At 34.4% G+C, this 18,166-nt stretch overlaps 1 protein-coding gene across 5 annotated transcripts in view; it reads right to left on the minus strand.

The window, feature by feature from the left end:
* Positions 1–966: 966 nt before the first annotated feature.
* Positions 967–18,166, minus strand: part of EDD1 (glycine-tRNA ligase) — a 34,762-nt gene continuing 17,562 nt past the window's right edge. For all 5 annotated transcript variants that reach the window (XM_068621933.2, XM_068621934.2, XM_068621936.2 and 2 more), the window contains 17 exons: positions 11,093–11,141; positions 9,714–9,776; positions 9,540–9,629; positions 9,375–9,461; positions 8,663–8,734; positions 8,517–8,575; positions 7,134–7,227; positions 6,606–6,824; positions 6,375–6,469; positions 5,806–5,896; positions 5,559–5,663; positions 5,435–5,473; positions 3,842–3,931; positions 2,684–2,785; positions 1,915–1,996; positions 1,629–1,714; positions 967–1,317 (listed from right to left, as the gene is read on the minus strand). In XM_068621933.2, coding sequence (XP_068478034.1) covers positions 1,219–1,317; positions 1,629–1,714; positions 1,915–1,996; positions 2,684–2,785; positions 3,842–3,931; positions 5,435–5,473; positions 5,559–5,663; positions 5,806–5,896; positions 6,375–6,469; positions 6,606–6,824; positions 7,134–7,227; positions 8,517–8,575; positions 8,663–8,734; positions 9,375–9,461; positions 9,540–9,629; positions 9,714–9,776; positions 11,093–11,141 — 1,522 coding nt within the window. In that variant the 3' untranslated portion in view covers positions 967–1,218. The remainder of the gene's footprint in view (positions 1,318–1,628; positions 1,715–1,914; positions 1,997–2,683; positions 2,786–3,841; positions 3,932–5,434; positions 5,474–5,558; positions 5,664–5,805; positions 5,897–6,374; positions 6,470–6,605; positions 6,825–7,133; positions 7,228–8,516; positions 8,576–8,662; positions 8,735–9,374; positions 9,462–9,539; positions 9,630–9,713; positions 9,777–11,092; positions 11,142–18,166) is intronic.

The following is an 18,166-nucleotide window of genomic DNA, read 5'->3' on the forward strand; positions in this document are numbered from 1 at the left end:
AGCCTAAACATGTATATGAATAATTCACCAAACTTTCCAATTATCATACACCAAATTCTTCCATACCTTCGTACCTTTTTTTTCCCGCACCTTCATATTTTTTTCAATTAATATCTTTCTTAGTATGATGGAAAATGTGTCTTCTTCTTTATCATTCTTCTTAGTATGATGTTTTTCCTGGTGATTGTGGTTTTGTTGACTTATATTTTTCATTTTTCTAAAACCACAAAACCTAAAAAAAAAAATGAGAAACAAAAATGGAGTATAAATTTTGTTAAATCTTTTCATCAACTCTCTCACAATCAAATGATAAAACTTCTCTAAAAAATTGTAACTAGAGAAAATGAAATCGATGCAGCTGAAAATGAAGTATATGAATGTAAGAGTGCAATTGAACTTATTTAAAAAGATAAGGTAATGTTCTATTTAAAATTATTTAGTTTTTTTTAAAAGGTTAAAATCGATTTTTTAAAACTAATATGAAAGTGTAAGGAGAAAATATGGAGGTGAAAAGAGAATTTGCCTATTCGAATATTAAGTTTATAATTTATATTTATCTCAATTTTTCAATATTAAAATTATATATAGTTGAATTATATTATTTTATATTCACACGTGTTATATTATTTTACTGTCATCCTAAATATTTTTACATATCTACCATTATCTATTATATTTAAACTTATTTAATATATTTTTAGTTAAATCATTTTACATTTTAATAATTAAAAATTATTTCTTTATTTAATAAATTAGCAATTACACTTTTCTCTACTCACAATAACTAAATAACTTTTCCACTTATTACATTTTGTTAATATCATTATAACAATTATATTAAGAGTTGCATTGTTTTAATATTTTTTAATATCATTTTTACAAAATGTTAATACCCACCCCATGTATTTTTGCTAGTATCAATAAAAAGTAATAAACACAAAAATGATTTAGAATTGAAAAGATATATTGGATGATTAAAAAAAAGTACATTATCTTTTATTTTATTATATGGATGAAGAAGAATATTACAAATGAGTCATAAGAAATTTACAGACTGAAGTGGAGCAGGATAAACAACACGCCATGGATTGAAAGAAACTCTTCTTAAATAAAGATGGCAAAATTCGAGCAGAAAAAGCAAGAGGGCGAATAAAATAATTGGAACCTCAAAAATAATATGGTCTTCCTAAGAGAAATAAATAATCTTCTTACCAATCCTTAAAATCCTGGTAGAACAGTAAGGTCTGCTATTCCTTTGGGGAGATCAGCAATTCCTTTCAGCAAAGTTAACCTGTTTACTCTGATCTTGTCATCGTCCTAAGATACACCAGAAACAAAATTATGCTTATGAAACTCAAACTGCAGAATATATAAGATAAATTTTACAGTCCAAAGCACAAAGAAACTACAAGAGAAATCCTAATTTTATACCATGAATAACTTTTGAAAGAAAAGCTCTGCAATATCAAGCCCTATTATTTCTGGACAAATTTTATCTTTATCATTCTTGTAATCAGTCTAGATCGTTCAATTCTCATCGAACACTATTAAAGTGCTTGTACTAAGAGTTAGCACAAATATATTAATGCCCGATATGTAATTATACAAGTACAGTAAGATTAACATACCACCATTACAAAGACATTATTAAAGAAATCCTCAAGTGGCTGTATCAACTGACATGAAGTTTCTACGAAATCATCTATTTCGAGACCTGTATAAAGAAAATTAAGTATCATAATCAAAATAAAGAAAATGAAAAAAAAAATTGTGTAAAAGGAAATTAATTATATTAAATATAGTGCCAAGTTAAAAAAACACTATATTGCATTGCATAAATATAAAAGCGCACGATATCAGTAGATAACACCAACTATATACGCAAAAATTGGTGGACGTGTAGAAAAAAAATACCAGGATTGATACTCTTTTTAACAGACAAAAACGTGTTCCATAAAACTCTCTCTTCATTTGTCACAAAAGCAGCCTCATCCACCTAGTCATGTAAGTTTAAGAATCAAGAGAAGATAAATGTCAAAATAATAGACATGGTAGAACGGAAACGCAGAAACAACTCATAAATAAATGGTTCGTGATAGAGATATGTTCTTCTGTTATGTTATTTCGCATCCATCAGTTAGTTACAGTTGACACATGTCTTTTGATGATCCTTTGGTGTGTGTATGTATAAGTATTACATAGGATTAGGATCCGTTTACATCAGGTGTAGAATTTTGTCAACTTACAACCGTTGCATTTCATATTCATATAATATTTCATACAATTTCAAAATTATTTAGAAGCTTATTGCACAAGTTAACTTTAACATTTAATATGAAATTTAAAAATTTGTAAATTCTCATTTGTAAATCTTTTTATGATAGCACTTTGGTCCCATGGAAATTTAGTATACATTTCAAAATTTCTCATATTTTCATGGAGGGAAATAGGTGTTTGATTGTTTGGCAGCCTAAGTTGAGTATGCATTGTTTCTAACTTTTGTTTGGATAGGTGTGGTCTTCCGCATTTTCGTTTCTTAGTGGGTCCAAGAATGTCGTATATAGTTATAAAAAAATAAATTATGTGAAATTTAATACACACACTGTGTGTGTTTTTTTATGTTATGCATAACTCAGATTTGACAGTAATTTGGTAGCCTCTGTTTACGAAGAAAAATGCATACCTCCGTATGAAGTTCATCTTCCTTCCCACGGACAATTCTAGTTGGCCGGGAGTATGCTTCAACAACTTTAAAAAAAAGGTCCCCTCTTGATAATTCTTCCATCTAAATCAACATTGTAAACAATCAGGAGTACATAATTGCTTTTCGACTTGTGGGTATCACATCATTCAGCAAAACTAATATTCCCCATATTTCAGAAACACTTGACCACTCATATTACAGTCACATTTGGTCCTCAGTTCCTCATGAATAGTTCTTTTTCTATAGAAATCGTAATTTGTATCCCTGCATACTGGTACATCGAAATGCTAAACCAAGAATCTAAGTCATGTTTAAAGGTCATGTTTAAAGTCATGTTGAATTGTGGTTAAGAGTTCTAATTTCAATTCCAATTCTGTATAATTAAGAGTTGAGATACGGAATTCCAATTTTGAGCTGAATTAAAATTCTATTATTTGAATAGTTTAACTAGAATATATAAAATTTAAAGTAATACATGTATATATTTATATATAATAAAATAATGGAACACTTTGGTTCTACTAATTATAAACAAGGAAGGCATTTAGAAGTGTGTGAACTACAGAGGGATATAACTTATGACACAGACTAAGAAATTACGGGGAGTTGATTGAGCACAAATTAAGATACTAGGACTTCAGAAAATCAATTTGGTTTTATACCAAAAGGCCTACAACAGAAGTTATTTATCTTAAACAGGGATTGTTGAAAAGGTACCAAACCAAAGAAAGAGATCTACACATGTTTTTTATTGACCTAGAAAAAACTTAGTTGAGCATCAAATAATGTGCCGCGGAGGACTTTGAAAAAAATAAGTGTTTGTGTGACTTATATCTTAACCATACAAGACATGCATGACAGAAATAACTACTAGTGAAAAAAATCTAGGAGGTGAGACTAAGGACTTTCCAACAAGGATAGGATTAGATCAGGACTCATTAATCTAGTCCCGGATGTGCTTACCAAGAGCATACAAAAGATGATCCCTAATTGCATGCTTTTGGCATATGAAATAATTTAGATTGAGGAATCAAGGAAAGGGGTTAACTCTAAACTTTGGAAACAGACATCGAAATCAATTGAGTATACATCAATGCAAATATCAAATATGGAGTAAAATGAAAGAGGGATGCTTACTTTATATGCTGATTTTGCTGCAAGACAGGGAAAATTTGCTCTTTCAACAAGGATTGACCGCACAAATTCTGCATTCACCCCCTTGTCAATCTGTTAACAAAATAGTCTTAGAAAGTGGATTTAGGTCTAACTCAATTTCACAAACCTACTAATAAGGTGATATTTGCACCCACTTATATATTATAATTGGATTATATTTCTAATTGATGAGGGATTTCTAACACATCCATTCATGCAACATTCTGAGCACGAGACTAGATATTTGTGAGAGGCTGGATAATGGCCTCATAGCAAGTGGTACGATAAGTTCCAACAAACCTTATTAGGATAGGATCTGTAACCATCTTAGAAAGTGAATTTAGAACTTAACCTCACAAAGTCGACTTATAAGGTAAGATTTGCATTCATACACGATACCAAACATTGCATATGTGAAAAAAAATAACTATTTTATTAATAACAACCACACCAATTACATTCTAATCACCTCTATTTGTAACAATTGAACTCCTTAGAATATGGAAGTAAGAAGATTCTAAAGATATTCTCTTAATCACTCTAGAGGTATTGAGGATATATTTATCATAATAACCTGCTATTTACAACACACTTATATATTATAATTTGACCATATCTCGATGTGAGTTTCCAACTTATAGCAACATGATAAAACTCACCAGACCATTACAAAGCATTATGCACAAATACAAAAAAACATGTACGCACTACATGCAAATATATCATTGAATAATATTTGCTGAGCAAAACATCACTGTCCAACTATTGTAATGATACAGTTAGGATCCAATAACATAGTATAGAACTTGAGTCCCACATTAGAATTTTCGGATACTGGTGTTTGGGTAGTTTTGTGGTATGAGATCTTCCAAGGTTCTTATCAATTGGTGTCTATGTACCATGTTACAACAAGCAGTGCAATGTGTAGTATGGCAAGATATTAGGATCCAATAGCAAGAAATGGGACTTTCCAAGATTGGAAGTATGAGATTTTTGTGTGGTATTTATAAGGTGTTGGGCTTGCCCACTACAATGACTAGCTTTTGTAGGGTGGTTATCCCAAGGTCATAATCAAAAGAAAGAATATACCAAGTGGTCATTAATTAAATTTTGATCTGCAAGACTGCAACAAAGATTCACTTCAAAAACTCCTATAACTGATGCTAATTATTCTCTCCCTAATCCGTACAGTTATCTACATCCATAAGCTCCAACAATTTGATACTTAATATAAATATCTGGTAATTAGTTTGTGTAAAGTACTTGCTGTTCTAAATGAGAAGCAATTAAGGAGTAAATATGAATTAGAATTGATATAAAACTTTTTTTCCCAAAAAGGAATCAAAATCAAACTGCTATCAAACCATTTGCACCCCCTCCTTCCCAAACATACCTGATTTTGCTAAGAACAATGTGTAAAACAATTGAAATATATCTTCAAGTCATTCACCTTATGCTTTTAAAGTTAATTTGGCCATAAAGAAACAAAGAAAAATATTTAAAGTAAAAGATAACAGTATGAAAAGTTTAATTGTAGTCAAGAAATGGACCAAATATTATGATCATAATACCTACCAGAAATTGCTCTAATCTTCGCGTGACAAATTGAAGTACCTAAAGAAAGAGAAAACTGTTCTCATCAGATTTCAATCACAAGAAGCAAGCAGAAATTGAAATTTATGAAATACTTTAATCTTACATCATCTATTACATGAGGATCTACTTTAATGGACTGGACTTCTGCTGCAAGTTCCAGGGCCTTTTTAAAATCTAGATTTTTATTCTTTTCCACCAATAGTTGCACCTGGAGTATAAAGTGCATCTCTGAGCGCAAGCAATTGTTTTTATAGAATTTCTGCTTAAGCTTTTGGCAGGGGGGGTGGGTGTTGATATAAAAGGAAATACTTTAACAAATATTAGACAGATGAAAAGTATGTTATACTTACAAGACCATATGAGATTCTTCTCAGACCAAACGGATCATTTGAGGAACTAGGTTGACAACCAGCAGAAAATAAACCTACCAGGCTATCTAATCTGCAGAAAAATATCATATATCTCTTAAGATGAAGAGCTATGCTGTAAAAATCATTCGGACATATTCTCCTATAACACGTACCATAAACACATTTCACATTGCAATGAAGAACATTCCATAGTAAATCTAAGAACGGTGAAAAAGAACTCCCTGAAGTATACACTAGCATTGTTGATTCTTTTGTCTATGTTATAATCAAGATAAAGGAAAGTTCTATTGTCGAAGTTATTAGGATATTTTAGAATAAATCCATTCTAGAACCATTAGAATAGACAAGCCTTTGACTGATCTTATTCTTATCCTCATCTTTTCTTTGTAATCTTTCCTATCGTGTTTTTATTTTATTTTGAATTTGAATAGTAATCTGATTGGTTAGAAAATATCTCAAAAAATCTTCCAATAAATCTCAATCACTGTAAAACTGAATTATCACTAAAATAAACGGGGAAGATATTTAAATTCTGGCATCAGTTCCACCTATCAGCAATTGCCAAAACTATGCCAGCATCACTTTCAGGAAGCGTGTCCCCAGAAAATCTAGGAAGCGTGATCTCAAACAAGGCCTCTGCAATCTGCAAGATAACAAATGACAAGGAAAAGCAAAATTATGTGACTACCAACCAAACATGATGCAATGAAGTTTTAACGATTGCAGTGGTAAAACATGATATTTCAGATAACCAAATATAGCAAAAAAAATTTAGAAACCTGCTCTGAGTATCCATCTCTAAGGGCATAGTGACGCCCCATAATTCCCGAAAGTGAGGTAAATTCAGTGACAACTGCAGTGGAAAGATCAGACATTGCAAGTGAGGCAGCATCACGGGTAATTTGTTGCACATCTTCACTGATATCTAGGATGCAACTTAGTTCAGTAACCATATTTTCAACACGAGTCATCTTATCAAGCATGGTCCCAAGCTTTTCCTGTTTCATTCCATGTTATTGAAACAAGCAAGATGCGAGAGGTCAAGAGATATATTTTCAACAACTTTCACATAAAACTATTATTGTCACTAGTTCCTGACTTTCCCTTATTTTCTTTTCAATATAAACAGTGAATTGATATTTGACCTGATTTAGAAGAAATAAAACGGGTAATAGAAAATAAAAAAATGGAAAATGATAAATGCCTATTCATTAAATTTTTAAATTAGAAGAATTACTTTATATATATTTTAGTTAGTATGAGATTTACATACAAGCACTTCAATAAAAGTTTAATTTGTAACTTACATGAAATAGAATGTTTTTCAGTTGCTTTCGGAATTCTGTAAACCTTTTACGGGTGTCCATCTCATAAAAGAACTTTGCATCTTCATAGCGAGCCCTACAAATATAATCAAGAGATTTTGATGTGCCTTCTCCCATTAAAGAGAAAACATGAAATGTGCACATTACATTGTTCAAATATGCTAATTTTATTCTTAGTAACTGAAGAAATGGCATCAATGTAAAAGATCAGTATCTAATGGACCGCATGACAGTTGAGGCTATATCTCGTTATATTCTACAGACCATTCCAGAATCTTAAGTTTTTAAGTGGAAACACCTGTAAAGTTTTATGCATCATCTCTATTGTGCCCTGTCACAGCACCACATGAACCTTTCAAGCTTAAAGAGTGGAATGTAGATGATACACAGACCAGCCTACCTTCTTCTAACTCATTAAATTTAGTAGAAAAGAATGGAAAGTGGTAAGGACTGAACCATAAACCACTACCACATTGTTTGAGAGATCCCAATATCATGTAAAAAAGCCAATTATCCTAAGAGCTTAAGCTGTTGGGAGAAACACAAAATGAATGGTTTTATATTACAACAACAAAACAATTCAAATAAACAAAGATAAAAATTGTAACTTTTGCTGAAACCCTACTCCAATACCATTTTTTCCCAGAACCTCATTTCATATATTGTGGTTGCTTGTTCTCACAATAAATGTTTGAAGTTCACTAAAGATATAAATTTATTCAAAGTTCAGCTAATAGCTTAAGTTTTAAGGGTTGGTTGCCTGTTGGGAAGTTCCACATCGTCTGCCTCAATTCTTGGAGCGATATATATATATATATATATATATATATATATATATAGTGAACAATTTTGCCTAATGCAATTGGTTTTAAGTTGATCATGATATCAAAGCCTATAACTCATCTTGATAATTTTCTATTCTGATATGCTCATTTGGTTTGGTAGGCATCTATCGATGAGGGGTGACAGAAAGTCCCACATTGTTTGCCTCAATTCTTAGAACTCAATTCTTAGAATGCAGCTTATATATATGTTGGATAACTTCGCCTAATGCTAATGGTTTAGAGCCTGAGTCCAAGTAGTCAAGAGTTTCATTCTTGGTGCTTCTATTCTTCTAAATGAAGTTAATTTCAGCACAAATTAGAGTGGAATTGTGTATTTTCTCAGCTTCAAGCCTAAAGCACTGTGCTAGAAAGATAAAACCATCAAATACATTAAGGAGAGTTTGTCCTTGACAGAAGCCATCAAACACAGCCAACAACTAATAAATGTTTGACAACTCATCAAGGACACCAAACCCAAGAGGGCCTGGGCACCTCTTTTTAAATAAACTATATATGACACAATAAGTTTAGATAAGAACACCTGAGCACAGCTTCATTTCCTTTCCTCACTGTAGTCTCATCAATTGCTCCATTTGCAACCTGAGAAAATACCATGCCATTTAATAAATAAAATTTCAAAACATGAAGCTACTTATTCTAGAAGACTAATTAATGGAAAGAACTTACAGCAATGAAATAAGGCAATAATTGTCCATTTGCATCACATACAGCAAAATACTTTTGATGTTTTTGCATAACCTGCAGGCATGGTGCACAATAGTTAGCTTCTATTTTCAATATTTTTCAAAACCTGGAGGAATTAATATATGTTTAATTCATAATGACCCTCCAAATCAGAACAATCAAGGATAGATTACGTTAGAAGAGATCAAATCTCTCTACTAATTTAGCTTCATTTAGATATTGGGGTTAATTGTGAGATTTTCAGTCACAGATAGAAGGTATTTCAATTAGGGTCCTAACATCTGGAATTTAGCTGTCTATATAGGCCTTTCACTTGGACAGAATAGCTGGAGGTAATAATATTATTTAAGGTTTATTTATGTTAACAAATCACTGACAGAGAAAACTTTTTTAAAGGAAACACCCAATTCATTAGCCATGTAAGAGTAGGTTAATTTTCTTTTCAAAAGGAACACCCTATTCATTAGCCATGTAAAGGGCACAATTTAGATATTACAAAGAACAAGCAGGGAGTAATTTTTTCACTCTACAACATCCTTTCTAAGAATAAATAAAAATAAAAATGCAGTCATCGTCCATTTTAAAAATAAGCACGCACACTATCTGAGATGGAGTTATAATTTAAACTAGTTTAATGATCAATAGAAACAGATTCCAAACAAAAATTAAAAAGCCAAAAAAGTGAAACACTCACCATTGTTAAAAGATCTTTTGGAAGATCTAAGAAAGTCTCTTTAAACTTTCCAAGCACGGGAAAAGGAGCCTCAACAAGATTTACAACCTAATATTAAATATAAAAGGGAATTCTTAGAATGAACATATGTGCACAACATTAATCAGAAGGAATAAAAATTCTTACCTCGTCAAGCAAACCTTTTGGAATAAGAATTTGGCCATTTACACCTTTTGCTAATGCATTAGATTGCTCAAAAATAATTTTCTTACGGTCCTGAAAAGAGTACCAATCTAATTATTTAGATATATTTGTAATTATAATGTATGATTTTTTATATTAACAACTTATCAATTGTACCTCAACTGAAACTTTGATTCCCGCATTGTTAATTGCAACTGAATAAGATTCTGCATTTTCCACCTGCAATTAATATAGTAGGGTTCCTTTTGTAAAAGTTCCTTCTTAAAATGAAAAGAAAACAGTAGAAAACAAAGAGAACAGAAAGTATGGCCCGTTATATTGACCACACATACTAAAGTGAATATATTTCTCTGAAATATACAATCATATCCCAACTCAAGGTACAAAATGAACATGGGACACCAATAAACCTGACTATAATCACCAAAAACTAAAACAACAACAAAAAACAAACTCACTAACTCAACCGAATTACATGAATCAAATTATACCATTTTGTTCTATCAAAAGACAATTCTTTAAAGAGGTTGTTTAGATCAAAATCTGTTTATAAGGTTTCAATTTAAGTTTTTGAGTTTTCTTCTACTCTAATTATTGGCATATCTTATTTGATCAACCCTTATAGCTAGGGATTTTATTGGTTTTCTTCTCACGTGTACAAATCATAAGAATGATTCTACCATCTTCTATTCTATGTAAAGAGGTGTCATCCCAACTTTCTCTCTAATACATTCATTGCTAATATTATCCTTTCATGTTACCACACATCCACCAAAAGTCACCCTCTCTATAGAACTTATGTTCTGGATAGCATTTTGTCACCCAACACCATTCTGTAACATAATCACTGCACCATTGGTCCTACGGCCACGTGGTCAAAGTTTCTTTATAGCTCTAGGTTTAGGGGCATCATTCTATCACAAATAATACCTCAAGAATTCTTCCATTGCATACCCCAAGCTTAAATCTTATGTTTAACATCTCCCTATAATTCTTTAATAAGAAATAAATGTTCTGAATTTACCTGAGTCAACATGTTTCCTGCATGTGATAGGCAGAATTATACATCAGCATAAGAAAACCTCCATAGATTCACTTAGTAACATTTTTCTAGCAAGGTTAACTATATCATTTTATGTCTTGGGTTTAAAGATTTTCTATCGTAATCCATAGACATATTTTTAACTTCTTTCTGGGTACAATAATAAAAATTTTAATCTCAGAATATATAGTTATGTGAATTTCTCCAGTCAGTTAAATCAGATTTTACTATTCTCTTCCCTAATTCATGTCAGATTTATTACTTTCCCTTCATGAAGCAGTGATCTTGAACCATTGGTAATGGAACTAAAATTAAGAACTAATGTAAGATTTTTACTACACATACAGAATCAGACATGCATATGAAAAGATATTTCTCAAAGAAATATGTTGTTTCAACATGCATCAAATTAAAAACCATAGAATAAAAGTGAGAATGATAAAGAAAACAAGCTTAATTTGCAGTTGTCAAAAAAATTGCTTCAGGCATGCACCTGGACAACAGCTGAAGAAGTACTGCGAAGACCACAAGACATGTTTCCACTGTATAACATAAACAAAATGGAAATTGTTATTCATACCTATCAGATAATAAACTAGTACACCAAAAAGAACTTAATATAATTGGGTGTCAGCTAAGCCTTGGAATAAGTGGCCAAGATATTATTTCCCAAGTTTTATTTTTTGTCTTCTTTTTACTTTTTGCTATTTGGAAATCTCACACCTCACTCCCTCATGATATTCTTGTTTCTGGTAAGCGATCTTCAGTAAAATAAAAATACTGAGGGAGGATAAGTGAAAAGCAATAAATAAAGTAATTATCAAGTAGCTATGCCAACAACATAAATAAGAACTGTTCCTTGCCATCACTGTTGACATTGGATACACTGTTTCTCGTAGGCATTAATGTTCATAGCCAACATTATTAATTACCGGTGACATATTCCAAAGAGTTTCTTAATTCTGGAAAGCTTTTTGCAGTCAGCATAATGGTTAACTGCGGACTTTTTCCAGCAAGTATTCTTCACTGTTGACATTTTCTGGACAGATTTTTTTTTCTGACAAACTGGTCACTGCACTCTAAGCGTTTTGCTTCCCGGCAACATCCATCTACTCTGAGCATTTCTTGTTTACTGGCAGCCACATGTTATATGAACATATTTGTTTTCCAACAGCCATTGTGTTCTCTCAAACAATTGAATGATAAAAAACTTTGTAAACAAACTGCACTATTTATATTTTCACTCATGAAATAAAAAGCTTAGAACAATTTTTGTAGGCAACCGTTTACGACAAAAGATATTGTTAAAAATAGCTGATGTATTTCTGATGGGTTTCTTAATTTCGGCAAGCTTTTCGCAGTCAGTATTAGGTATAACAGTATTAACTGTTATTAGGTATAACAGTCTTAACTGTTTGCATTTACTTTGTATTACTACTGCACTGGGTACTATTAATACCCAGCCTTCCCTGTACATTACACACTGAATCATATAATAAAGATTACTCATTCTCTATCTTTCTTCTCTCTAATCTCTCCTTCTCTCTATACTCTTATATGGTATCCAGAGCCAAAAATGGCCTCGTCATCTACCACTGAACCCAATTCTGAAAATTTTTCCTCCAAACCCGAGGTTCTTCTCCCTCATATCTTTCATACCCCAATCCATCTGAAACTGGATCCAGACAATTTCCTTGTCTGGCGGCAGTAGGTTAATGCCACCCTTTGCAGCCTTGACCTTCTTTATTTTCTAGATGGTTCTTGCACTCCTCCACGCTTCATCTCCGCCGAAGAAGACTCTTCCCCAGTTGTTAATTCAAAATACATCCAGTATGATCGTCAAGATCAGGTAATCTTGGCCTGGTTATTGGCATCTATGACTGCAGGTATCCTAACTCAGATGGTTGGACTGGAAACTTCAAACCAAGTATGGGAAAAACTCCAGACCCATTATGCGTCTCAAACTCGTGCTCAAATAAAGAAGCACAAACAGCAGCTGCGTACACCCAAGAAGGATCGCTCCATCTCTGCCTACCTTCTTGATATCAAGAAAACCGTGGACCAATTGGCTGCTGTGGGTTGTCCAATTTCTACAGAAGATCACATTGAAGCTGTTCTTGATGGGCTATCTGACGAATACGACCCTTTTATCACCTCTGTCACATCTCGCCTTGACCCATACACAGTAGCAGACATTGAAGTGCTGCTTCTTGCCTAAGAAAATCGTATTGAAAGGAATAAACAATCGGTTGATCACATTTTGCAGGCCAATATTGCTTCTGTCCCACATTCTTTCTCTCATTACAACTCCAGTTCTACAAATTATCCCTCCTCCTTCCGCCACGCTGCTCTTGCTAAACAACGGTTTTATTCAAAACCTCGTTTTACACCTTCTAAGAACTTCCCCAAAACACCATCTAATTCTTCTTCAACCCGGGTGCAATGCCAAATTTGTGGAAAATATGGCCACACTGCTCTTCACTGCTGGCATAGATTTGATTCTTCTACCCAATCTCAAGTTACTGCTAATACTGCCCCTTTTTCTACATCTCTTGGTGATGATGAACCTTCGATCCTCGGAACCCCCAATACTCTCCATGACCCGCTTTGGTATCCTGATAGTGGTGCCTCCCACCATCTCACTGCCAACAGCAACAATCTCTCCACAACCACTCCTTACACAAGTTCGGAAAAGGTGGCTGTAGGTAATGGTTTCCAGCTTCCTATTACTTCTATTGGATCTGCCAGTTTTACAGATCTTAATACCCATAATACCTTCTCCTTACAACATCTTCTGCATGTGCCTACTATTTCTAAAAATTTGTTAAGTGTTTCTAGGTTTGCAAGTGATAATCACGTTTACTTTGAGTTTCATGCTGATGTTTGCCTTGTTAAACGTCAGGGAACCAACGAAATCCTGCTCCAAGGCAAGCTTAAAGATGATCTTTATATGTTTCCTATTAAAGGAAAAGAAAGAATAGGGTAAATCCCTTGTGTATATTGAACACATAGGGTTATGTTTATATAGGAAAAAGAAACATATGGGCTAAGCCCATTACATAAATATGAGATATCTAACAATATCTATAATATCAAATAATATCTAATTATATCTAATAATATCTAACACTCCCCCTCAAGCTGGTGCATATAGATCATATGTACCCAGCTTGTTACAAATGTAATCAATCCTAGGTTCTCGTAAGGGTTTAGTAAAAATATCTGCTAATTGATTACTTGAATTAACAAACTCAGTCTTGATATCTCCTGATATAATCTTTTCTCGAATGAAATGACAATCAATCTCAATATGTTTTGTCCTTTCATGAAAAACTGGATTTGAGCTAATATGAAGAGCAGCCTGATTATCACATATCAGTGTCATTTGAGTAACCTCTCCAAATTGCAATTCTTTAAGTAACTGTTTAAGCCAAATAAGCTCACAAGTAGCCGAGGCCATAGCTCTATATTCTGCTTCTGCACTAGATCTTGCCACAACACTTTGTTTCTTGCTCTTCCAAGAAATCAAGTTATCACCAATGGAGACACAATAACCAGAAGTTGACCTTCTATCAGATGGAGATCCTGCCCAATCAGCATCTGAATAACAAACGACTTTAGTATGGTTATTATGACCATATAACAAACCTTTTCCAGGAGAGCCTTTAATGTACTTCACTATACGAATGACTGCATTCCAATGATCTTCACATGGAGAATTAAGAAATTGACTCACCACACTGACTGCAAAGGAAATATCAGGACGAGTAACAGTGAGATAGTTCAATCTTCCAACTAATCTCCTGTACTTCTCAGGATCTGAAAGAGGCTCCCCCTGATTGGGTAGAAGCTTGACGTTGGGATCCATGGGAGTATCAACAGATTTCGAATTCATCAACCCAATTTCCTCCAAAATATCTAATGCGTATTTTCTTTGAGAGATAACAATACCAGTATTGGATTGTGCTACCTCAATCCCCAAGAAATATCTGAGTTTGCCAAGATCTTTGGTCTGAAAGTGTTGACAAAGGTGTTGTTTTACTTGTGAGATGCCATGGTGATCACTGCCTGTAAGAACAATGTCATCAACATATACTACAAGATAGATACACCCAACACTCGAGTGACGATAAAAAACTGAATGATCGCCTTCACTGCGAGTCATACCAAATTGTTGAACAACATTGCTAAATTTTCCAAACCAAGCCCTAGGAGACTGCTTGAGGCCATATAAGGATTTGCGAAGACGACATACCAATCCAGAAGACTCCCCCTGAGCAACAAAACCGGGAGGTTGCTCCATATAAATTTCTTCCTGCAAATCCCCATTAAGAAAAGCATTTTTAACATCCAGTTGATAAAGAGGCCATTGTTGAAGAGCAGCCATAGCTATGAATAAGCGAACAGAGGCCATCTTTGCTACTGGAGAAAAAGTATCACCATAGTCTAAACCAAAAATTTGGGTATAACCCTTAGCCACAAGACGAGCTTTGAGACGATCAATAGTACCTTCAGGACCAACTTTGATAGCAAAAATCCACCTGCAACCAACAACAGATTTCCTAGATGGTAAAGGAACAAGTTCCCAAGTTCCATTATTCTGAAGCGCATTCATTTCATCAAGCATGGCCTGCGCCAACCAGGATGGGCTAAGGCATCACCTACAGATTTTGGAATGGATACAGAAGAAATAGACGAAAGGCAGGTATAAAAGGGTTGAGATAGTCTATGGTAACTCAAAGCAGTATAATGTGGAGAGGGATTACGAGTAGAACGTATACCTTTACGGATAGCAATAGGAAGATCAGGTTCAACAGTCGGAGGTTCAACTATAGGAGCCGGAGGGGGATGAGGTGTTGGCACCAGAATAGAGTCTGCTGATGGACGATGAGACGGTTGACGACGACTATACACCTGAAGAGTTGGCGGCGGTGGTGAATTGTTAGGTGCACTAGGCACAACAAGAGGAATATTAACTTGATTAGATGAAGAAATTGAAGGAGAAGGACAAGACTTAAAGTAAAGGGAAGATTCACTGAAGGTGACATCTGCTGAAATAAAATAACGGTTTAAAGACGGTGAGAAACATTTATATCCTTTTCGTGATCTAGTGAACCCTAAAAAGACACATTTGTGTGACTTAGGAGATAATTTATCAAGACCAGGACTAAAATTATGAATAAAACATGTGGACCCAAAAACTTTGGGAGGTAAAGAGTGGAGAGGGTCATGTGGAAATAAAATAGAATGAGGAATTTTGTTATCTAAAACTGAAGATGGCATGCGATTAATGAGATAACATGCACTAAGAACAGCATCACCCCAAAAACGCTGAGGAACATCACCATGGATTAAAATAGTACGAGTTGTTTCAACAAGATGTCTATTCTGGCGCTCAGCTACCCCATTTTGTTGAGGTGTATAAGCACATGAAGTTTGATGAAGAATACCATGAGAAGCCATAAAATTTTTAAAAGAATGAGAAAGATACTCACGTCCATTATCACTGCGCAAAATTCGGATGGAAATTCCAAATTGATTTTTAATTTCATTGTAAAATATTTGAAATATAGAAAACAACTCAGAACGGTTTTTCATTAAAAATACCCAAGTACATCTTGAATAATCATCAATAAAAGTAACAAAATACTGAAATCCTAAATTAGACTTAATACGACTTGGTCCCCAAATGTCAGAGTGAACTAAGGCAAAAGGAGGTGAAGCACGTTGTGAGACACTACGAGGAAAAGAACTACGAATGTGTTTCCCTAACTGACACGACTCACACGATAAAGTAGACACATTAGACAAACTTGGAACAAGCTGTTGCATCTTGGCAAGACTAGGATGACCCAACCGAGCATGAATGAGAGATGGAGAATCCATAATTGCGCCAACATGTGCAGAGATCTGTAGTTGATAAAGTCCATGAGACTCACATCCGGTGCCAATCATCCGTCCCGAACTCCGGTCCTGTAAAGTAACAGAATCTTTGGTAAAAGAAATAACACAGTCAAGGGAACGAGTGAGACGACTAATGGATAATAAGTTAAATGGAGACCCAGGGACATAAAGAACATTATCAATAGATAAAGATGAAAAAAGATTAATAGTACCAACACCATGTGATGGTACCCTATATCCATTGGCCATGGTAACTGAAGGTAAATAACCCGTAGTAGATAGGGAAGAGAAAAAAGATTTATTACCAGTAATGTGATCAGTGGCACCTGAATCTAGAACCCAAGGGCCATGGGAAGTGGAGTGAGTGAGGCCAACAAAAGATGTACCTGAATGTGCAACAGAAGCCGTGGAACTAGGGTTCTGACGATCCTCATACCATTTAAGAAATTCATTGAAAATAGCAGGCTGGCTTGGGGTATCAATTGAAGTATGGTCCATGGTAGAAGGTTGCACAGGGGCAATTTGAGCAACCGCAACAGATCTAGGAGGACGACCATGTAAGGCATAACATCTGTCAATTTTGTGGCCAAGTTTGCCACAATGGTCACACTTGTGACACCCTTTGCCCGGCTTGTGAGGGCGAGTACGATCATTATGCTGAGATACTAAAGCAGAAGAGTCATCAACATGAGACGTTATATCAGCGGTGTGTTTACCTGGCACGCGCAAAAGGGTAGAACAAGTGGAAGTAAAATTGGGCACAATAGGAGATCCCAAAATTTGATCACGAACGTGAGAATAATCATCAGGAAGACCATGTAAACCCAATAACATGAAGAACTTGGATCTTTGTTCTAGTTCTTGAGAAGGAGTAGAGGCAGGAGGTAATAACTCATTAAAATCATGAAGAAGAGCATGAAGTTTACCTAGATATTCTGCCATTGTACCATCAAGACGTTTGGGAGCAACAATTGTGAGAAGATTTTGACACACACCATAAAGACGTTGAGTATCATTGGTGTATAATAATTTTGCTTGTTCCCAAACTTCTGAACATGTTTCATAGGTACGAAAAATTTGTTTTAAAGATGAGTGAATGGTCGATTTGATAACAATGCATAATTGAGCATCAATTTTCGACCAACGAACAACCTCATTTTCAGCAAGAGTAGGATGAGTAAGATGATCAACATAACCTTGACTCTTAAGCCATAATTTAATATCTGATGCCCAAGTGTCATAATTGGTTCCATCCAATTTGTCAATGGAAAGATGAACATTGACGTAATTAGTATAAATAGATGAATCCGGCATAATGATTGAAGAAGCCATAGTGGCAGTGGAAGCGGAAGAAGCCATAAAAGATAAGGACAAATCCAGTCACCGGTTAATTGGCGGGAGCAACAAAGATGAAGGCTCCGACAGCGATTCCGGCGGCGTCTCCGGCGAAGTTCCGGCGAAGGTCCAGTGAAGGTCCGGAGGCGGGTACGGCGAGACAGTGGGGTGGTGGCTGGAAAATTCCAGTGAATAGTGGGTTCACCAATAAAAATTGAACCCTAAACCCTAAACTCTAACCTTATGCTCTGATACCATATTAAAGGAAAAGAAAGAATAGGGTAAATCCCTTGTGTATATTGAACACATAGGGTTATGTTTATATAGG

This window comes from Phaseolus vulgaris, chromosome 10, assembly GCF_051622355.1.
Source record: "Phaseolus vulgaris cultivar YP4 chromosome 10, ASM5162235v1, whole genome shotgun sequence".
NCBI classification, from domain to species: domain Eukaryota; kingdom Viridiplantae; phylum Streptophyta; class Magnoliopsida; order Fabales; family Fabaceae; genus Phaseolus; species Phaseolus vulgaris.